The sequence below is a fragment of the Natator depressus genome, chromosome 9, assembly GCF_965152275.1.
Source record: "Natator depressus isolate rNatDep1 chromosome 9, rNatDep2.hap1, whole genome shotgun sequence".
Lineage (NCBI taxonomy): Eukaryota > Metazoa > Chordata > Testudines > Cheloniidae > Natator > Natator depressus.
In genome coordinates, this window is record NC_134242.1 from 46,781,759 (window position 1) to 46,799,236 (window position 17,478).

At 46.3% G+C, this 17,478-nt stretch overlaps 1 protein-coding gene across 1 annotated transcript in view; it reads right to left on the bottom strand.

The window, feature by feature from the left end:
* Nucleotides 1-17,478, bottom strand: part of MYO7B (myosin VIIB) — an 89,942-nt gene that overhangs the window by 49,594 nt on the left and 22,870 nt on the right. Inside the window, exons 14-21 of the mRNA XM_074964029.1 lie at nucleotides 14,487-14,622; nucleotides 14,058-14,218; nucleotides 7,604-7,741; nucleotides 4,406-4,558; nucleotides 3,756-3,854; nucleotides 3,117-3,211; nucleotides 1,717-1,801; nucleotides 973-1,191 (exon numbers count right to left, since the gene is read on the bottom strand). Coding sequence (XP_074820130.1) covers nucleotides 973-1,191; nucleotides 1,717-1,801; nucleotides 3,117-3,211; nucleotides 3,756-3,854; nucleotides 4,406-4,558; nucleotides 7,604-7,741; nucleotides 14,058-14,218; nucleotides 14,487-14,622 — 1,086 coding nt within the window. The remainder of the gene's footprint in view (nucleotides 1-972; nucleotides 1,192-1,716; nucleotides 1,802-3,116; nucleotides 3,212-3,755; nucleotides 3,855-4,405; nucleotides 4,559-7,603; nucleotides 7,742-14,057; nucleotides 14,219-14,486; nucleotides 14,623-17,478) is intronic.

Below are 17,478 nucleotides of genomic sequence, written 5' to 3' on the forward strand. Positions count from 1 at the left end.
CCACCCAGCCCCCTTTACAAATTTTTGTAAGGAGGTCCCTGACAGTAAGAGAAAGTGCACTGACTTTGAGTTCACTTTAAGCCTGAACACTTTCTCCAGGAAGGGTGTGGGGAAGGGGTTGCCCTGATGATCTTGCTTGGGAATAAGTGAGAGAAAGAAGAAGAGAAAACACCAAATCTTTCCCTCTAGGTATGCATTTGGCCCTTGCCAAGGAGCAGTGGCTGAATGAGAGAATTGGAGGAGAGTGGGGTCAAAGTCGAAGTCCATCTCCTATCTATGTATATGATATTTGACAATAGGCATGTTAGAAAATCTATAGACGGAGACAGGCAGACAGTCTTTGTTGTATTTGTACAGTGCCTAGCACAATGGGGACCTGGCCCATGACTGGGTGCCTAGGTGCTATTGAAATATGAATAATAATTAAGGAGTTTTGTCCATGGCAGTGTATATCTCATTCCAGAAAGCAATACAGTCTGATTTCTGTAAAAGACCATATCAGGCCCTGTTATAGAAACTGATTTACCTCTTCAGAAGTTACTGGAACATATTATCATATAAGATATTTTTGTTCTCCCTTCATGCCTTCCACACAGAAATACTCCTGAACTCTCTTTGGTTTTTAAAACAAAATGCATTTTATTTTTTTTGCAATTTCCCCAAGTGATTTTGTCCCACATCTGCAAATCCCCTAATTTAATAAGCACAGATGACAGACAGACATGAGATCTGCATGTTAAAGACCCTGCTCTCATACCTGTCAAGACCCTGGAGAACCATCATCATGCTAACTCTAGGATTCTACACCAAAGAGAACATCCTACAGTCAACTCTATGGTGATGCCTTAAGAACTCATCTGGGGACACTATGTTATCACAATGGGGACTGGCTACCTATAGAAGCTGCTCCCCATGCTTATCAAAGCATCCTAGAAGCAATGTCATGTTTCAGAGATGACTGTGCACACATACCTCTCTCTTCATCCTCTGGAAACTCCTACGAGCAAACATACCCCTGGCATATGCCTGTATAACGCACACAGCCTTCATCTGCTCTGCCGTCTTCTGACGCATCAGGTAACCTCGGCACAGGGCCTGAAACTTAATCACACTGGCTCGGGCTGTTTCATACTGCTTAGCAAGTAGCCGGCTCCGGAAGAGGACCTGCAGGCGCTCGAAGCCCAGCAGGATCTGCAGAACGTGGAGAAGAATGAGTGGAAGCAATTAGGCTTGATGCAAACAAGGCCAGGACTGTGTTGGGCTGGATAGAGGATAACAAGTTCTGTAGCTACCCTGGACAGAGACTCAGGACAACTGACACAGCTACTGGAAATTACCACTGAAGTGAATGCTTTATTTCCTGCCAGTGCAGTGTTCTTTAAAGTGGGTTTTGAAGATCATGGCCTATTGAATGTAGGGAATGACATTAATCCCAGGAAACAGAGGCGAAGGAAGGAGAGAACAGGACTGAAGAGAACTGAATGGAAGAAAATGGCCTTCCTGGGACAAGGTAGGGGTAACTGCTTTACTAATAAGAGGGTGTGTCTTGGGTTTAACAAGGGTTAAGGTGCTCCAGAGCCCTTGCTGGGCTTAACCCTTCTTCTCCATACACCACCCCACTGCCCATTCTCTCTCATTGCTGAGCAGCCACTCTGAACTCCTGCCATGTACAGCACAGTATTCACATTCTCTCAAGGCCAGACCCCACTCGCTTACCAGTCGGAAATTCTTCCTGCCGTAATAACCCCTCCATGCTGCCTGCAGCTTCACAGCAGCCTGCCTCTGTTTTAGAAACTGCTTCCTAAAAGCAGATGGGTGAAGAAATAGGTTACTCTGCTAGGCAGTCCTGCCATATCTTATACAACAGACCAGGGCGAGGGGCAGGAATGAAGCGGTGGCTCTCCCCTCTTAGCCCATACTTAGCCCTCTCAGTCACAACATCCTGTCCGCCTGCACCCCATGCTCACAGATGGTAAGCCTAGGAGGGACCATTCTGATCATCTAGCCTGACCCCTTGCATAGCACCAGTCAGAGATTCACCCTGATTCTCAGCGCAAGTAAAGCAGCAGAATGAATTAGACAAGATATCCAAAATCCTGTCACATGCACTCTGTATCCACTTGCTAATGGAGAGGAGGAAAGTCTAGGGAAAGTACCAGTAATCCCTATTGATTGACCCATGATGCTCCAGTAATGTTCTCAGCAGTAACTCCAGGCCACGTGCTTTGCTGGAGTAGCTCCATGAAATCCATTGGAGATGTGACAGCTGAAAACATAGACCAGTTTCCAGAAATCAAACCTAGATAAGTTAACCCTATGTGTCTGATCACCATATGCTTAGAACTCGAGTTTTTACTGATAATGTTTGCTTATTCAGATGAGTTTTGCAAACTTCCTACAGTGATCACTCTCCCAGTAAATGCAGGGTGGATGACACCCGTATTACACATTCACGGATGGACGCATTCCCGAACACAGTTAGAACTCTTCCCTAAAACACACTTTGATTGGCCAGAGTTAGATTAAGTGATAACTCAAACCTTTAAGGAATCTGAGCAGCTGAGGATGGCTGTGTGCTAGTATGTAAGTAAACTCGACATACATTGACTTTTTAAACTGAACTGGACAAAACATTAGGAATCATAACTACAGGGAACAATCCTACACTGGCAGGGAGAAGAACTGAATAGGGTTAAAATTAAAATTAAGATAGGGTTAAAACAGATTAAAAGGGGACACTGACTGCAGTGGGATTTCACGCACTGAGACTTAGCCCATTGTTTACTAGAAACTGATAAATGCAAATCCTCCTTCCAGGCGGATTTATTGATCATTCTTTCACAAACATGCGGGGTGCCATGTACAGCACCACTGGATTTTGTAAGATAAAATGAAACAGAAAACATAACAAATCTATGAGCAAAATCTTTGCCCATCTATTTATATGGCCCCATCAGTATATTATCTGAGTGCCAGAGGAGTCTAACTGAAGGCCAATGAAAGCTGCGGATTGATATAGACCGTGCTTTACTTATGTTATACTGCACCCCAAGGAGGAGAATAGTCTGTGAGAATTTATACAACTACGAATTCTCGTGCTCTTTAAAAGCACTCACCTGTCCTTGAATCCCCTCAGCACCTTCTGGATCAGAATGGCCTTTTCAGTGAGCGCCTTGTCTCGCTGCACCTCCAATACCATATCGTGATAATCCTGTTAAAAAGAGGTCACAAATATACATTGATTTAACGGTTTCAACACAGAACCACCAGAAACTTGACACAAAGGGCAGCATCTGTGCTGAAGAGGCCCAGAACTTGCAGGTGTGCTGCGAGTTGGCATCAATGTGCATTGTTGGAGCTGCAGGAGGAAGTTTATGCGGCACCTGGCCACACTGTTCTTGCTTCTAGCCATCTGCAGGCGTACAGTATGCCCACACTATAACATGCTCTGTACCTTCAGGGCCTGAGCAGGGAGTTATGAAGTGCAATGCGCTGTTCCTCTGCACAAATGGGAAATGGGAGTGGGTGAGTGAATCAGTCTCTTATGGGATGAGCCATTTGGTGGCACAGCGATACCCACTGAACTACATTGTATAAAGGGCCAAAGAGCTGGACTCGGAGAGGAGGATAGCATTCACATTAGAACTCAGGATTGCTGACTTAGTTCTCCTTAACTGGGAATTCAAGCTTTCCGATGACACACCCACATTTTTTTTTTTAACCTTAAGAGGTAGCAAATGGCCTTTTTTACTTACTTTGAGGAAAATCTTGGTTCTTCCAATTTTCCAGTCTTCATCTTTTCCTAGAACCATCTCAGAAATGTAAATGCAGCACCGACGAGCATCATCCTGCAGCTGATGGGGAAAAAATCATTGTCACTGATCGGGGCTTGGTTAGAAATACAGAAGTTGCAGGATCTAAACATCTATGGCCCTGGCATTTCAAAGCATGAAGAACAGAAATTTAGGAGGTCTGAGAGGCCTAGGATTGAGAGTGCCAAGAGTAGAAATGGCTCAGGTTTAAACGGCTCCAGGACTGAGAGCTAGAGGAATGTTAGTTTTTGTTCTGAGAAGTCCCGGTATCCAAAGCCAGGGGCATGTTAATTTCTCAGCACAGAGAGATCTCAGAAATGAGGGTGCAGAGAATGAAAGTGCTTTAGATCTGGAATGATGCGCTTGGTTGGGATGTTTGCAGAAACTGAACCCAGGACCACTAGATCTAAAAGCATGAGCTAAAGGGAACATGAAGAAGAGAAGCATTTAAACCCTGGTTAGCCATGTGATCCAGTACATGTGAGCAGTGAACTGAGACCATTTTAGGCTTAAAGCCTAACTGAGACTATATTACCCTCAGTGCCCCATCAGGAAAAGTCCAGTTAGCATTAATCAAGTTCCTGTGGACACACCTGTTCTCGAGCGGACACTGGCAGCAGGACTCTGTATCTCTCAAAGAACTCTGCAAAGCTGTAGCGAATTGGGTAGCCAGCCTTCCTAATCCGAATGGTTTCCATCATTCCCGAATAGCGCAGCTGTCGGATACACAGCTCCCGATCGAACAACTGAAAGGACAGACACATGAAAAAACTTATCACAGAAACAAATTGTTCATGTAACATTCCTTAGAGAGCACCTGCTGACTCCGTCCTGCAGATACCAGGATGGTTTCAAAATGAGATACTACTCTCTTTTTTTAATTGCCTTTTTTATATACGTCCATGCATCAAATCCATTGCTGGTGTAAGAAAGGGACTTCTGTGGAGCTGCATATTTGCACACGCCAGCAGCAGAAATGATCTATTTACTTTGGGTCTGATTTTTTTAAAGGCCATTTCCAATTCCAGATCTGTACTTTTAGACCCATGAGAAATTGTGGGTATGCTTTTGTAGGTAGCAAATGCAGGAACAATTTGTGACACTTAGTGGTCTGACTTCCTAACTGATCCCACAAACCAGCTAGATATCTACAGATCAAAATTGTGCCTGAATTTTATCAAAAGAACAAAATTAGAGGTTAGGGTGAGGTCCTTTAAAAATCCACACCTTAAAGTAATCCATCATACTGTGGGCCCAGTGCTCAAAGGTGAGCGTGTACATAGGACATCCCATACCTTGGCATTCAGATTGCCAGATAGGTGTATGAAATGGGTAATTATGAAGGCAAGACCCAATCTGAGCAAGCAAATGCAAAATCTGGACATCCCTGAAACTTCCACCAAGAGTGCTTAACATCCCCACTACAAGCACAAGGGCTGAAAGAAACCAAGATGACACAAACCAGGCCAGATTCACTGCAGACTTCCACCTGTTAGTCACTGACACCTCTACAAGTGGCTCTCGAATGCTACCGAATCAGCCCAACAGGGTTGTACTCTCCCTTTGCACAAGTGTCAGTGATGGCACAAGCGGTAAGACCCTGGAGTCTCAGGCCTCACGTAGTGTGGTCTAGTGCTATAGTTTTTGTGCATAGTTTGTTTTTAAACTGTCACTTTGGAAAGTGTAACCCCTTAAAGGGCCTTTTCTACAAGCCACAGAGACTAAGGGAGGGGAAGGGCAGGATTTCATGAACTGCGAAGTGTTAAGATCAGGGCTATAAAGAGGTTACTTTAAAAAGTGAACTTCCTCACATCCTGAATAGTGACAGCCAGCCCCAGTGGGCAGATAAAGGACAGGATTTCAGAATCCTTGCCTGCTGTAAATATGAACAGACCACAGGTACCAGTGAAGAGATACTCGCCAGCTACTTTGAACAGTTGAGGGTGGACAGGGTGCTTTTTTTTTTTCTACAGTCCTCTGTAGTTGTTTTTCTGTTCATATCACACATAGACTGAGAAAACAGAAACATACCACTGGCACTGGCATGCTTACTTGTGGCTACATATGCTGTGGTGTGACATGTGCTGGCTGAGAGGTGCACAGTAACTTTTCAGGGCTACTGGATGAAAGACAGGGATATACCCTCCAAGTGACATCAGTTATGCCATAGGATCCGATCCTGCCTAGGCTGACCCACTTTAAGCAGGCAAGTAGTCTCAGTGACCTGCGTGGGACTAGTCACGTACTAACAGGTAAGCATGGGCATAAGTTGGCAGGGTCAGGGCCTTGGTCTGCATGGCAGTATGGAAAAGTCATTCCATTATTGTTTCATTGCAACCTGAGCCCTGTCCCTGTTGGAGGTGAGGACCCAGTCTATCTCCCCCTGAAATAATGGGGGTCTTCCCACAAACTTAAAAAGGGAGTTGGATCTGGTCTGATATGATTAGACCACCATGGGCTCAATTTGGCCAGGCACTGAGCACCTCCCATGGGGTTCAGAGCATCCTTAATGCCCGCTGAAGTCAATGGGAATTGAAAGCACATGGCAGTTTGCAAGAGAAGACTCGGCCTATCCAAAATGATATGCTCTATTCAGGTAACCACAGTGCAGCCAGCGTGTGAGTCAACACATGGCCAATTCTTTTTTTAAAATTAGTATTTCTCTGTTTCTGAGCCAGATCCTCAGCAGATACAAGCTGACATCACTCCATTGACTTCAATGGAGCAGTGCTGATTTACAGCAGCTGAGGAGTTGGCCCTTTGTTTCCAAAACTAAGGTGGACACACATTTGTCAAAGGAGCTCAATCCACCCCCTGAATTTACATCTGCAAACACTGGTCACTAGAGGCTTGGTCCAAAGCCCACTGAAGTCCTTAGGAAGACTCTCACTGATCTTGGTGGGCTTTGGGCCAGGCCCTAGTTGCCCACAGCAGGTTGATGCAGGTTTTTGCAAAGATGCAAGATCATGAATACAAAGCCCTAGAACGCATTTCAAATGTAGTCTGTCCTTTGGCTGCTTGGGAGGTTCTGGTAAGGACGATCCCATCATCAATTCCTAGCTTGGCAGGTAATTGCACCTTGGTGGTGCTGCACCTTGCAACACAGAACTTAATTCCATTTGATCTAGGTTCTTCTATAGCCACATCACTGCAATCTTTGAGCACTTCCCCTCTGTTGACTCTCTTTTATCCTCTTAGCACACCAGCTGAGGTAGGGCAGTGCTATTGTCCCCAATTCAAACGAAGGAACTGAGGCTTGGACAGATGCAGTTACTTGCCCAAGGTCACACAGGGAGTCTGGGGCAGAACCAGGTCTTGATCTCCTGAGTCCCAGTCCAATGTCTTAACTGCAAGACCTTCGCTCTTCCCTTGTGACTCTGTTCAGATGGCCCTTCTCCACTTTAAACACCAGCACCTTTGTCTCTCAGTATGATCACTTTTGGCCCCATAGTTATATTTTTTTCCCTTTCCCTATTTGTTGTTAGTTAAAACCCTCCCAATTATCTGTTTTTTAGGTACAAGGGAGGCTTTTATAACATGTTTCAGTATATTCCTCATTCCTCGTTTTGCAATACATCACTCCAAAACCTTTTGCAGGGTCCATTTAAAATTAAAGCCACTCTATACTGTTGCCTTTTTTATTACAGCCACCTTAGAACTCCAGCTATTCTTAGTTAAGGTGGAAATACAAGATGCTATACAGCAACTGAGGATTTCTGCTAAGTCACTTTCCCCCTAAACACAAACATTACTGTGGGTAAGACGTTGATCTAGTATTTTTGAAGTATTACCAAAGGCTTCTTGTAGTCATTGGGTTTGATACAGCGAATAAAGTACGGCTGGCAGTTCCCCAGGATTTTCATCAGCTGCTCCAGAGACTGTTTGAACTGACCACCTAATGTAGACAGGCGTTTGTTGGTATCCAAGCCCTGGAGAGAATAAGCACATACATGATTCTTATCTCCCTTGGGCCCACTAATAACGTCGCTGCGTGTTCCTGGAAAGAGAAACACATTTTCTGACAGGCCCCTAATTTCTGTTTCTGTACCCATCTGCCATCCTTACTCTACGCTGTACTTACTCATGCCAGTAATGCCCCGGCACTCACTGGGATTACTCACATGAGTAAAGTGCTGCTCAGTGTGCATGGGAGTGACAAAGTCCTACCCATCATGTGTACCAAGGGCCAGGATCCTTCTCTGCGGACAAGTTCTGGGTATATTATAGGACCTGTCTTGGCATATACCAGGTTATTATTGCAATGGTAATTAATATGTGTGTGCTTGTGAGCTTGATAGGAAACAGCATGTACGTAAGCAATACTGACCTCCAGGCTAGGTACTACCTGGCAGTTCATGCCCAGCTGGCCAGGCTAAGGGCCCATGGCTTCCCAGTCAGCCATTAGCTACAGAAGTCTAACTCCAAGGTCATTATTGCTATTGTAAATAGTGAAATGGTACAAATACGCAGAATACATAGTGAAAAGTTAAGAGCTGATCTGCATATGGTCATAAATACAGAGTTCTTATGCTTATAGCAACTGTGCTGAATTCTGCTCTCTGTTCCACTGGTGCAACTCCAATGGAAACACACCTTTACTTTAGTTACTGCCAGTTTTCACCCGCCTAAGTGGGAGCAGAATTTTCCACACTCTTTGTTACACAGAGCATTGTCTCTTTGTTACACAGAGCATTGTAGTAGGAGTTAATCTCAGCTTTCCATTGTGTTTAAACTGCACATTCCATTACAGTGACACTCTGTGCAAATCAGAATCACAGAACTGAAGGGACCTTGAGAGGTCATATAGTCCAGTCCCCTGCACTCAAGGCAGGACTAAGTATTATCTAACACCTGACAGGTGTTTGTCCAACCTGCTCTTAAAAATCCCCAGTGATGGAGATTCTACAACCTCCCTAGGCAATTTATTCCAGTGCTTAACCACTCTGACAGTTAGGAAGTTTTTCCTAATGTCCAACCTAAACTGCCCTTGCTGCAATTTAAGCCCATTGCTTCTTGTCCTATCCTACCTACAGCAGGGTTCTATTGCATTTGTTTGTTTTGTTTTGTTTTAGTACAGGGCTTCTTCAGAGCAAGGAGCTAATAACTATGTGACACAAGGTTTCTTTGACACAGGGGAACCACACACTCCATTGGCCCATGCTGCTATTACACTTACGCAAATCCATTCTGATTGTCATTCCTCTCTAAACATTCACACTTAACATCTAACACTGAGCACTTCCACAGCTTTACCTATGGATCAACACTGCCCTCCCGTGGCCAAACACATGTACTTTTGGAAAATATTTCCTCAGAGTGCCTTAGAGCAGTGGTTTTCAAACTTTTTTTCTGGAGACCCAGTTGAAGAAAATTGTTGATACCCATGACCCAACGGAGCTCAGGATGAGGGGTTTGGGGTGTGGGAGGAGCTCAGGGCAGGTGCAGACGGTTGGGGTGTGGGGGTGAGGACTGTGGGGTGGGGCTGGGAATGAGCAGTTCAGGGTGTGGGAGGGGACTCTGGGATGGGGTAGAGGGTTGGGGTGCAAGGGGGGGGGTCAAGGCTCTGGGATAGGGGCACAGGCTCTGGGATGGGGCTAGGGATGAGGAGTTTGGGGTTCAGGAAGGGGCTCTGGGTTTGGGGGGGCTCAGGGCTGGGGCAGAGGATTGGGGTGCAGGGTTGGGGTGCAGGCTTACCTCCGGCGACTCCCGGTCAGCAGCGGTGCTAAGGCAGGCTTCCTGCCTACCCTGGCACTACTGACCACACTGCACCCAGAAGCGGCGAGCAGCAGGTCTGGCTCCTAGATGGGTGGCTCTTGCCTGCAGACACCGCCCCCGGCCAATGGGTGGGCAGAGCTGGTGCTCGGGGCAGGAGCAGCACGAGTCACCCCATGGCCCCCCCGCCTAGGAGCCAGACCTGCTGCTGGCCACTTCTGGGATGCAGCATGGTGTTGGAACAGGTAGGGACTAGCCTGCCTTATCCAGGCAGCACCGCTGATGGAACTTTTAACAGCCTGGTCGGTGGTGCTGACCAGAGCCGCCGCGACCTAGTGCCTTACATTCTGCAACCCAGTACTGCGTCATGACCCACAGTTTGAAAACCACTGCCTTAGAGCAGCTACAACACAGATTATCCACTTAAAGCTAGTAGGCATCTGATCAGAATAGCTAAAATAACTACAGTACATGAGCCTAATTAACATTGGATATTCCCATATCTTAGCAGTCCATCTTCTACCTCAATAAGTCAGTAAGACAGCCACAGAGAGATCTGACACCTGTATCCTGATGGTCTCACGTGGCTACACAATTAAGGACGTTGTTGCCAGGAATAGGATTGTGGTTTCTCTCCCAGTGATCTCGAGGAGCAGTTCTATCAACTCAGGACAGCAAAGTCCCATGGAGCCATTAACCCACCATTCCTCTCTACAGCCTTTACTTCCCAGGCTCCAAAGTATGGGCCTGATACAAAGCCCATGGAAGTTAATGGGAGTCTTTCCACTCACGTAAGTGGGCTTTGAATTGAGCCATGCATCCCCACTGGAAAAACATCTCTTTCCTCACAGATGAGCCGTTGCATTTCCCATGCATGCTCCAAAGAAAAAGTTTCAAATAACACAGGCTTTTTGAGGAGACAAGAAACCACTAAAGCAGTGCAAATAAACCCAATTCTTAATCACAAGGTTATTCTCTACACAGATGCCACTCCAGCTTGCCCTTTGCTGCTTATTCCACTGTTCACTTCCATCCTCCCCCAAGCTATTTACCTGAGCAGAGGCAGACGATGCTCTGGATTGCAGAAAGCCAGAGCGGGACAGAGACGGAGGAAGAAAGGACATCAGAGGACAGAATCAGGAAATTGAGCCAGGGGAGCAGATAGATAACAAGCATTACAGCAAGCTAGGAGGATGATTTGCTATCCACCCCAGGCAGGAAACCTACCTAATATGAAAAGTAAACGACAAAATACCTTCAGGCAACGCTGAGGTTGCTTAAAAGAACAGGAGTGGCACCTTAGAGATGAACAAATGTATTTGAGCATAAGCTTTCCTGGGCTACAGCCCACTTCATCGGATGCTGTAGCTCATGAAAGCTTATGCTCTAATAAATTTGTTAGTCTCTAAGGTGTCACAAGTACTCCTGTTCTTTTTTCCGGATATAGACTAACACGGCTGCTACTCTGAGACCTGAGGTTGCTTAAACACTCTAAAGTGAAGAAATGTGACAGTTAAGGAGAAGCATGTAAACTGAACTCTGCCCTCCCCCCCTCTTGCTGGGTACATTGGTAACCACTCTTTGCTTCTCACTTCATACAATAAAATCCTGCCCCATTTTTACACCCTTAGATACACGTCTCTAAGGTAACTTTGCAATCGTGAATTTTAAAGACTCGCACACTGCACCTGGGCAATGAGGTAGAGCTAAGTTAGCATCAGTGGCCAGAGGCAAGCAGCCAACCTCCAGGGGTGTGGGGGGAGGGTGATGCGGAGTGGCTTACATTGCCTTTTGGAAGGCGCAGACATGAGCTCCCTCAGGCCCATCCAAGGAGCACTGTGCAGTGGGGGAAAGGCCATGATCAGTTCGCAATCTGCTCAGCCATGCCCTTTTTGTAGGCTGCACTGCGATAAGAGTGCCAAGTACACAGACTACTCAGTCTCTTACTTAGGGAAATATCTTTGTGATGGGGTGGAGTAGGCCCTGCTGCCTTGTGGCTCTGTCACACCCCACCCCAGAAAAGGGCAATGGAGGGGGTCCGCCAAGTTGCCTAGAGAGGCTACGTGGGCAGCAGCCAATCAGGAAAGAGGCTGCAAGGAGCAGCCTATCAGGGCCCAGCAGGCTCATATGAAAGGAGCTATAGGGCCATTACAGAGTGAGTTCAACCTGCTGGCAGGGCCTAGGAGAGCAAGAGGTGCTCCTGGCTGGCTGCAGGGGCTGGACAGATTAGTTCAGGGGTTCTCAGGACAAATGTTTTGATGGCCTCAGACTGCGGCCACCAACTCTTGCTAGTGACCGCTCTCACACTTTCCCCTAAAATACTTAATTAGCTTTAAGAAAAACAACTAAATATGCACATACACATGTCCAAATCACTGTAATTTATTTATTGCTAGTTAGTAAGTCTGTTGTGAAACATGATATTAACAAACATGCAAGTATCTTGTTTCACAGCAGACTTACTCAGCCCTGCCAAGCCTAGGGACACATTAAGCCCTGGATGCGGGGGTCAGGGGAGGCAGCAGGGGTCAGAGGCAATGAGGTTTGGTGGGTGAGGGGTTGGGGGAGGCAGCGGGGGACTGGAGCCTGACGCCCCATGGCCAGAGCCTGGGACCTGCTGCTACACAGCCAGAGTCCAGAGCTGAAGCCCAAAGTTCCTCGGCCAGAACCTGCTGCCCCACCGCCCCAGAGCTGAGGCCCAAAGCCTGAGCCCCACTGCCCTGGGAGGGTGGGGAATTCACTGGCTGCCTGCTCCTCTAGCGTTGTGCCCCAGGTGTCTCCAGAAGGGGGCAGAGCCCAACCCCTGCTGGCAGTCCCAGCAATCAACATCAAGGCAGTGCATCCAGGAGCAACAGAGAGGGGAAGGGGCCACCATTTTGCCACCCACCCCCACCCCATCACAGCCCAGGAGGCTGTGGCTGCAAGAAAAGCCCCTGGTGGCCGCATTTGAGAAACACTGGATTAGTTACTGGCAGGGACTGGGAGAGCCTGAGAATAGCTTCTGGCTGGCTCTGGGACCAAGCAGGTAGTTACTGGCAGGGACTGGGGGAGTGAGGAAGCAGCTTCTGGCTGGCTGCTGGGACTCAACTAAGACGGGCTATAGGGAAGTGGTCCAGGGAAACACAGAGCAGCAATTAGTAAAGGGATGCAGCAAAAGGATTAAAGGGTCCCTGGGTTGGGACCCGGAGCAGTGGGTGGGACCGGGTCCCCGCCCAGCCACTGAGGGAAGTGGCTGTACCCTAAGGAAGGGAATTAGAGCTGTGGCATCCCAGGGAAGAGGGCTGCACTGGGACTGACTCAGTGGGGAGCTGTGGTCAGCAAACTGAGTCTAAGAAGGGTGGCTCAGCAGGAAAGCTGGGCTCACTGAGGACTCAAGTAGAGGCAAGGTGACCCCAGGGAAAAAGCCCTCAGGGCACTGCTCAGTTCCAGAGTGGGAGCCTTGCAACCTAGCTGGACCAAGCGAGGGTACAGTGATGGGCCCTGTTGGGCTGGTGAAAGACTGAGGGAGGGTGCAGGACATGGTGGACATTTTGGATTGTGTACCCCAGAAGGGATTTGTTTGGTTTTGCACATGGACTGTGAGAGACTCGGCCAGACCTGCCTGACAACTACAGTAGCCAACGGGGCACCATGAGTGGAGAAAATCGAGAAAAAACACACACTTGAACAGGGGCACTTGCGAGAGGTGAGTGCACCCTATTACAACCTTGCTATCCAATATAACAGTATCTGGGACAGGGATCTTAGGCTGTAGTTCACAGGACTCATACTTTATTCTGGATTGGCTATCTGAATGATCCCATGCACAATGCCTGGACTGCACAATGTTCCACTCCCAGATCACTTCCTGTGATACTCTTAAATGATCCCACATGAAGTTCCGAGGTTGCCAACAAGCTACCCTGGGACTTTAGATGGAGAATTTTTTAATGAATTGCCAGTTGTCTGCCTGCTCCTAGAGTTGTATTCACTCTACCATGGTGCCTCCTGGTCACGCCTTGCTTCAATTAAAAGGAGCTTCTGGGTTTACAAGGCACGCCTTTAGTCATGATTTTCTCCATACCACCTCCACTCAGACCTACTCACACACACACACACACACACAGGCACTCAAATACTATAGTGATGAACATGTGCACGCTTAGACGATTGCAGCTGGCATCTACCTTCAGACAGAAAGCCAGGCACAGCTGAGGCAGACTCAATATAGACTTGTCAGTTTGCTGTCTGAGCATGCTGAAGAAGCAGTACAGCTCAAATGCTTCGATGCAAGCCTGAATGTAGCCTCCGCATGGGCCATTCAGGGAGAGGAAGTCCTAAGGCCCCCTGTTACTCTGAGTTTTGGGTTGACATCACAGCAGTTTATGGCAATAACTCAGGACTCCAGTTGATCACGCAAGCTGTTCTACCAGTGCACAAATTGCTCAAGGGAAAGACAGAAGAGTCTGCAGACAGAATGTAAGACCATTCAGAAGGCTGAAGATAATCAAGCACACTCCAGATTTTTTTGTAATCAAGTGGAAGAAAGCCAACCTTGAGGGTATGCTCAGCTCTGAGATGTCTTATGCTCCCACGGCCTAGGGTAGCCACAGTTGTTTCCACCTGGAAGATCTGCCTCAGGAATTTGTTTTTGGAAGAGTAAACCAATTGCATTATGTTGGAGCTGAGCATGTCACGATTTTTCTCCAGGAAACCTGTGGGTCAGAAATAAAATAACCTCATCATCTGCGCTGGCTCTGGTCCCAGGCTGCTACTCAAAAATAAACCTAATTTACAGTAACTTGCAGCTCAATTTAAATGAATCCTCTTGCCTTCATTACTTCTGCTTGGCAATCAGGAGGCTGCGTGTAATCTAGCACCAGGGAGATGACAATGACTCATGGGGCAGCTGCCTCAGGGGACAGGCGCTCTCCTCTCTTTGCTTCTGAGGAGGACCGTGCTTGTACAGAGAAGTGTTCTCACCTTTCGACTGGTAATAGACAATCCCAGCAAAGTGGTTGATACCAAATTTGGTGTCATGGACGCTCCTCGGTGGGATGTAGATTTTGCTTTTGCCATGATGGGAATTGATTTTGTTTAGCAGAGTGGCGTCAGTGCCCTAGGAACAAACACAACCAAGAGCCAGGGGTGAAGCAGATTCTCTCTGCAAGCACTGGCCTCTACAGTGCGAGCAAAAAAAATAGTGCTCTGATATAACAAAGGGTTAAATCTGGACCTGCATTGGGTGATTGCGCTGGAGTGGGAGGGAGGGAAAATGTTGTTAGGAGCTGGATCTAGCAGTAGGGCAAGGCACCATCCTAGCACTCTCAAATACAAAGACAGGGCCTAGCTAGAGTATCCACTGGCACTTCACAGCACCAGTGAGTGTGTCCTGCTACCCTGGGGCCAGGGAGTCACCCCCGCTGACTCCACTGAGGTCACCTGCAGCTGCTAGGGGGTCCCCAAAGCTGTGCAAGAGGCAGTAAGAGTTGCTTGAGAGCATGTTCCCCTGGCCTCTTTGAGCCTTCCTGCCCAGCACAGGCTCAGTGGCACAGAGGCCCTCCATGAGGCTGGCACCGCTCTCCTTCCCCTGGCCCTTATGCATCTCTGGAGGTTACAGACAGGATTCTGCCCTGCATAGCCAATCATCTGGGAAGCTCAATGGATGAGTTTGGTTGGCTGGCAGTCAGTTGGGTGCTTGTCATTAAGCATATCGTTTTCATTACAATTAATCAGGGAGGGGAAAAAAACCACGAGGATAATGCTGTTGTTAAAGGGATGCCTCAACATCTTCCTCCTCCTTTGGGTGGCAAACAGCATGTAGAATGGGCAGGGCTGTACTCTTTGAAGTGCCATGGGCCCTTGAGATAATAAAGGGGAAGCAAACCCTTTGCTCTTCTGAGTGCAGGGACTGCAGTTGTGATTATCCCTTTCCTGGAGCATGCAGAGAGCATGGGGGATGCTCTCCAGCCTCTGTGCTCTTACCACCTGGCACAGCTGCATCATTTAAGACTACCTTACTAGATGCCCAAAAAGCCAAAACTGAGGGTGAAGGCTGTGCTGGTTAAAAAAATAACTTGGTTTAGAGTGGAAGTGAAGGCAGATACATATATCTGTAATATTATAACAAATGGAAGGAAGGGGATGTTAATAGTATGACTATAAATCAGAAATTAGGACTTGTAGAAAATTGATAAGGGAAGCAAAGAGACACAAGGAGGCAGCTATGGCCAGCATGACAACAGGAAGGAGTCTTTTAAATATAATAGGATAAAAAAGAATCCTGACAATGGTATTGGTCCATTACTATGTGGAAACAGTAGAATTATCAATAATAATACAGAAAAGGCAGAAGTCTTCAATAAATATGTCTGTTCTGTATTTGGGGAGAAAACAGATGCTATAGTCTTATCCTATGGTGATGATAACACTCTTCCCATTCCACTAGCACCTCTGGAGGAACAATAAACAGAAGCTACTACAGTTAGACATTTTAAAAATCTGGTTCAGATAACTTGCATCCAAGAATTTTAGAAGAGTTGGTTGAAGAGCTTGCTGGACTGTGAAAGTTGATTTTCAATAAGTCTTGGAGAACTGAGGAACCAGAAGGCTGGAAGAAAGCTAATGTAACATTTTTTTAAAAGGGTAAATGGAATGACCTGGGTAATTATAGGCTGGTCGCCTGACTGCAATCCCTGGCAAGATAATGGAGCAGCTGATATGGGACTTGATTAATAAAGAATTAAAGGAAGGTAAGATAATTAATGCAAATCACCATGGGTTTATGGAAAATAGATCCTGTCAGATTAACTTGATCTCTTTTTTGATGAGATTACAGATTTGGTTGATAAAGGTAAAAGGGTTGACATAATATACTTAGATTTCTATAAGGCATGACATGTTGTTTAAAAAACTAGAACGATATAAAATTAACATGGCACACATTAAATGGATTAAAAACTGGCTAACTGATAAGTCTTAAAATGTAATTGTAAATGGGAATTGTCATTGAGTGGGTGAGTTTCCAGTGAGGTCCCGCATGGATTGGTTCTTGGCCCTACACTCATTAATGTTTTTATTAGTGACCTGAAAGAAAGCATAAAATCATCACTGATGAAGTTTTCAGATGATACAAAAATTGGGGAGTGGTAAATAATGAAGAGGACAGGTCACTGATTCAGAGTGATCTGGATAGCTTAGTAAACTGCGTGCAAGCAAACAATATGCTTTTTATTTGGCTAAATGTAAATGCATACCCCTAGGAACAAAGAATGTAGGCTATATCTACAGGATGGGGGACTCTCTATCCTGGGAAGCAGTGACTCTGAAAAAGCTTTGGGGGTTGTGGTGGATAATCAGCCAAACATGAGCTCCCAGTGTGACGCTGTGGCCAAAAGAGTTAATGTGACCCTGGAATGCATAAACAGGGGAATATTGAGAAGGAGTACAGAGGTTATTTTACCTCTATATTTGGCATTGGGGTGACCACTGCTGGAATACTGTGTCCAGTTCTAGTGTCCACAATTCAAGAAGGATGTTGATAAATTGGAGAGGGTTCAGAGAAGAGCCACAAGAATGATTAAAGGATTAGAAAACATGCTGTATAATGATAGACGCGAAGAGCTCAACTATTTATCTTAACAAAGAAAAGATTAAGGTGTGACTTGATTACAGTCTATAAGTATCTACCTGGGGAACAAATATATAATAATGGGCTTTTCAATCTAAAAGAGAAAGCTATAACATGATCCAATGGCTGGAAGTTGAAGCTAGACAAATTCAGACTGGAAATAAGGCATACATTTTAACAATTAAGGTAATTTACCATTGGAACAATTTACTAAGGGTTGTCATGGATTCTCAATTGTCTTGTATTGATAATTTTTACATCAAGTTTGGATATTTTTCTAAAAGATCTTCTCTAGGAATTATTTCAGGGAAGTTCTATGGCCTGTGCTATACAGGAGGTCAGACT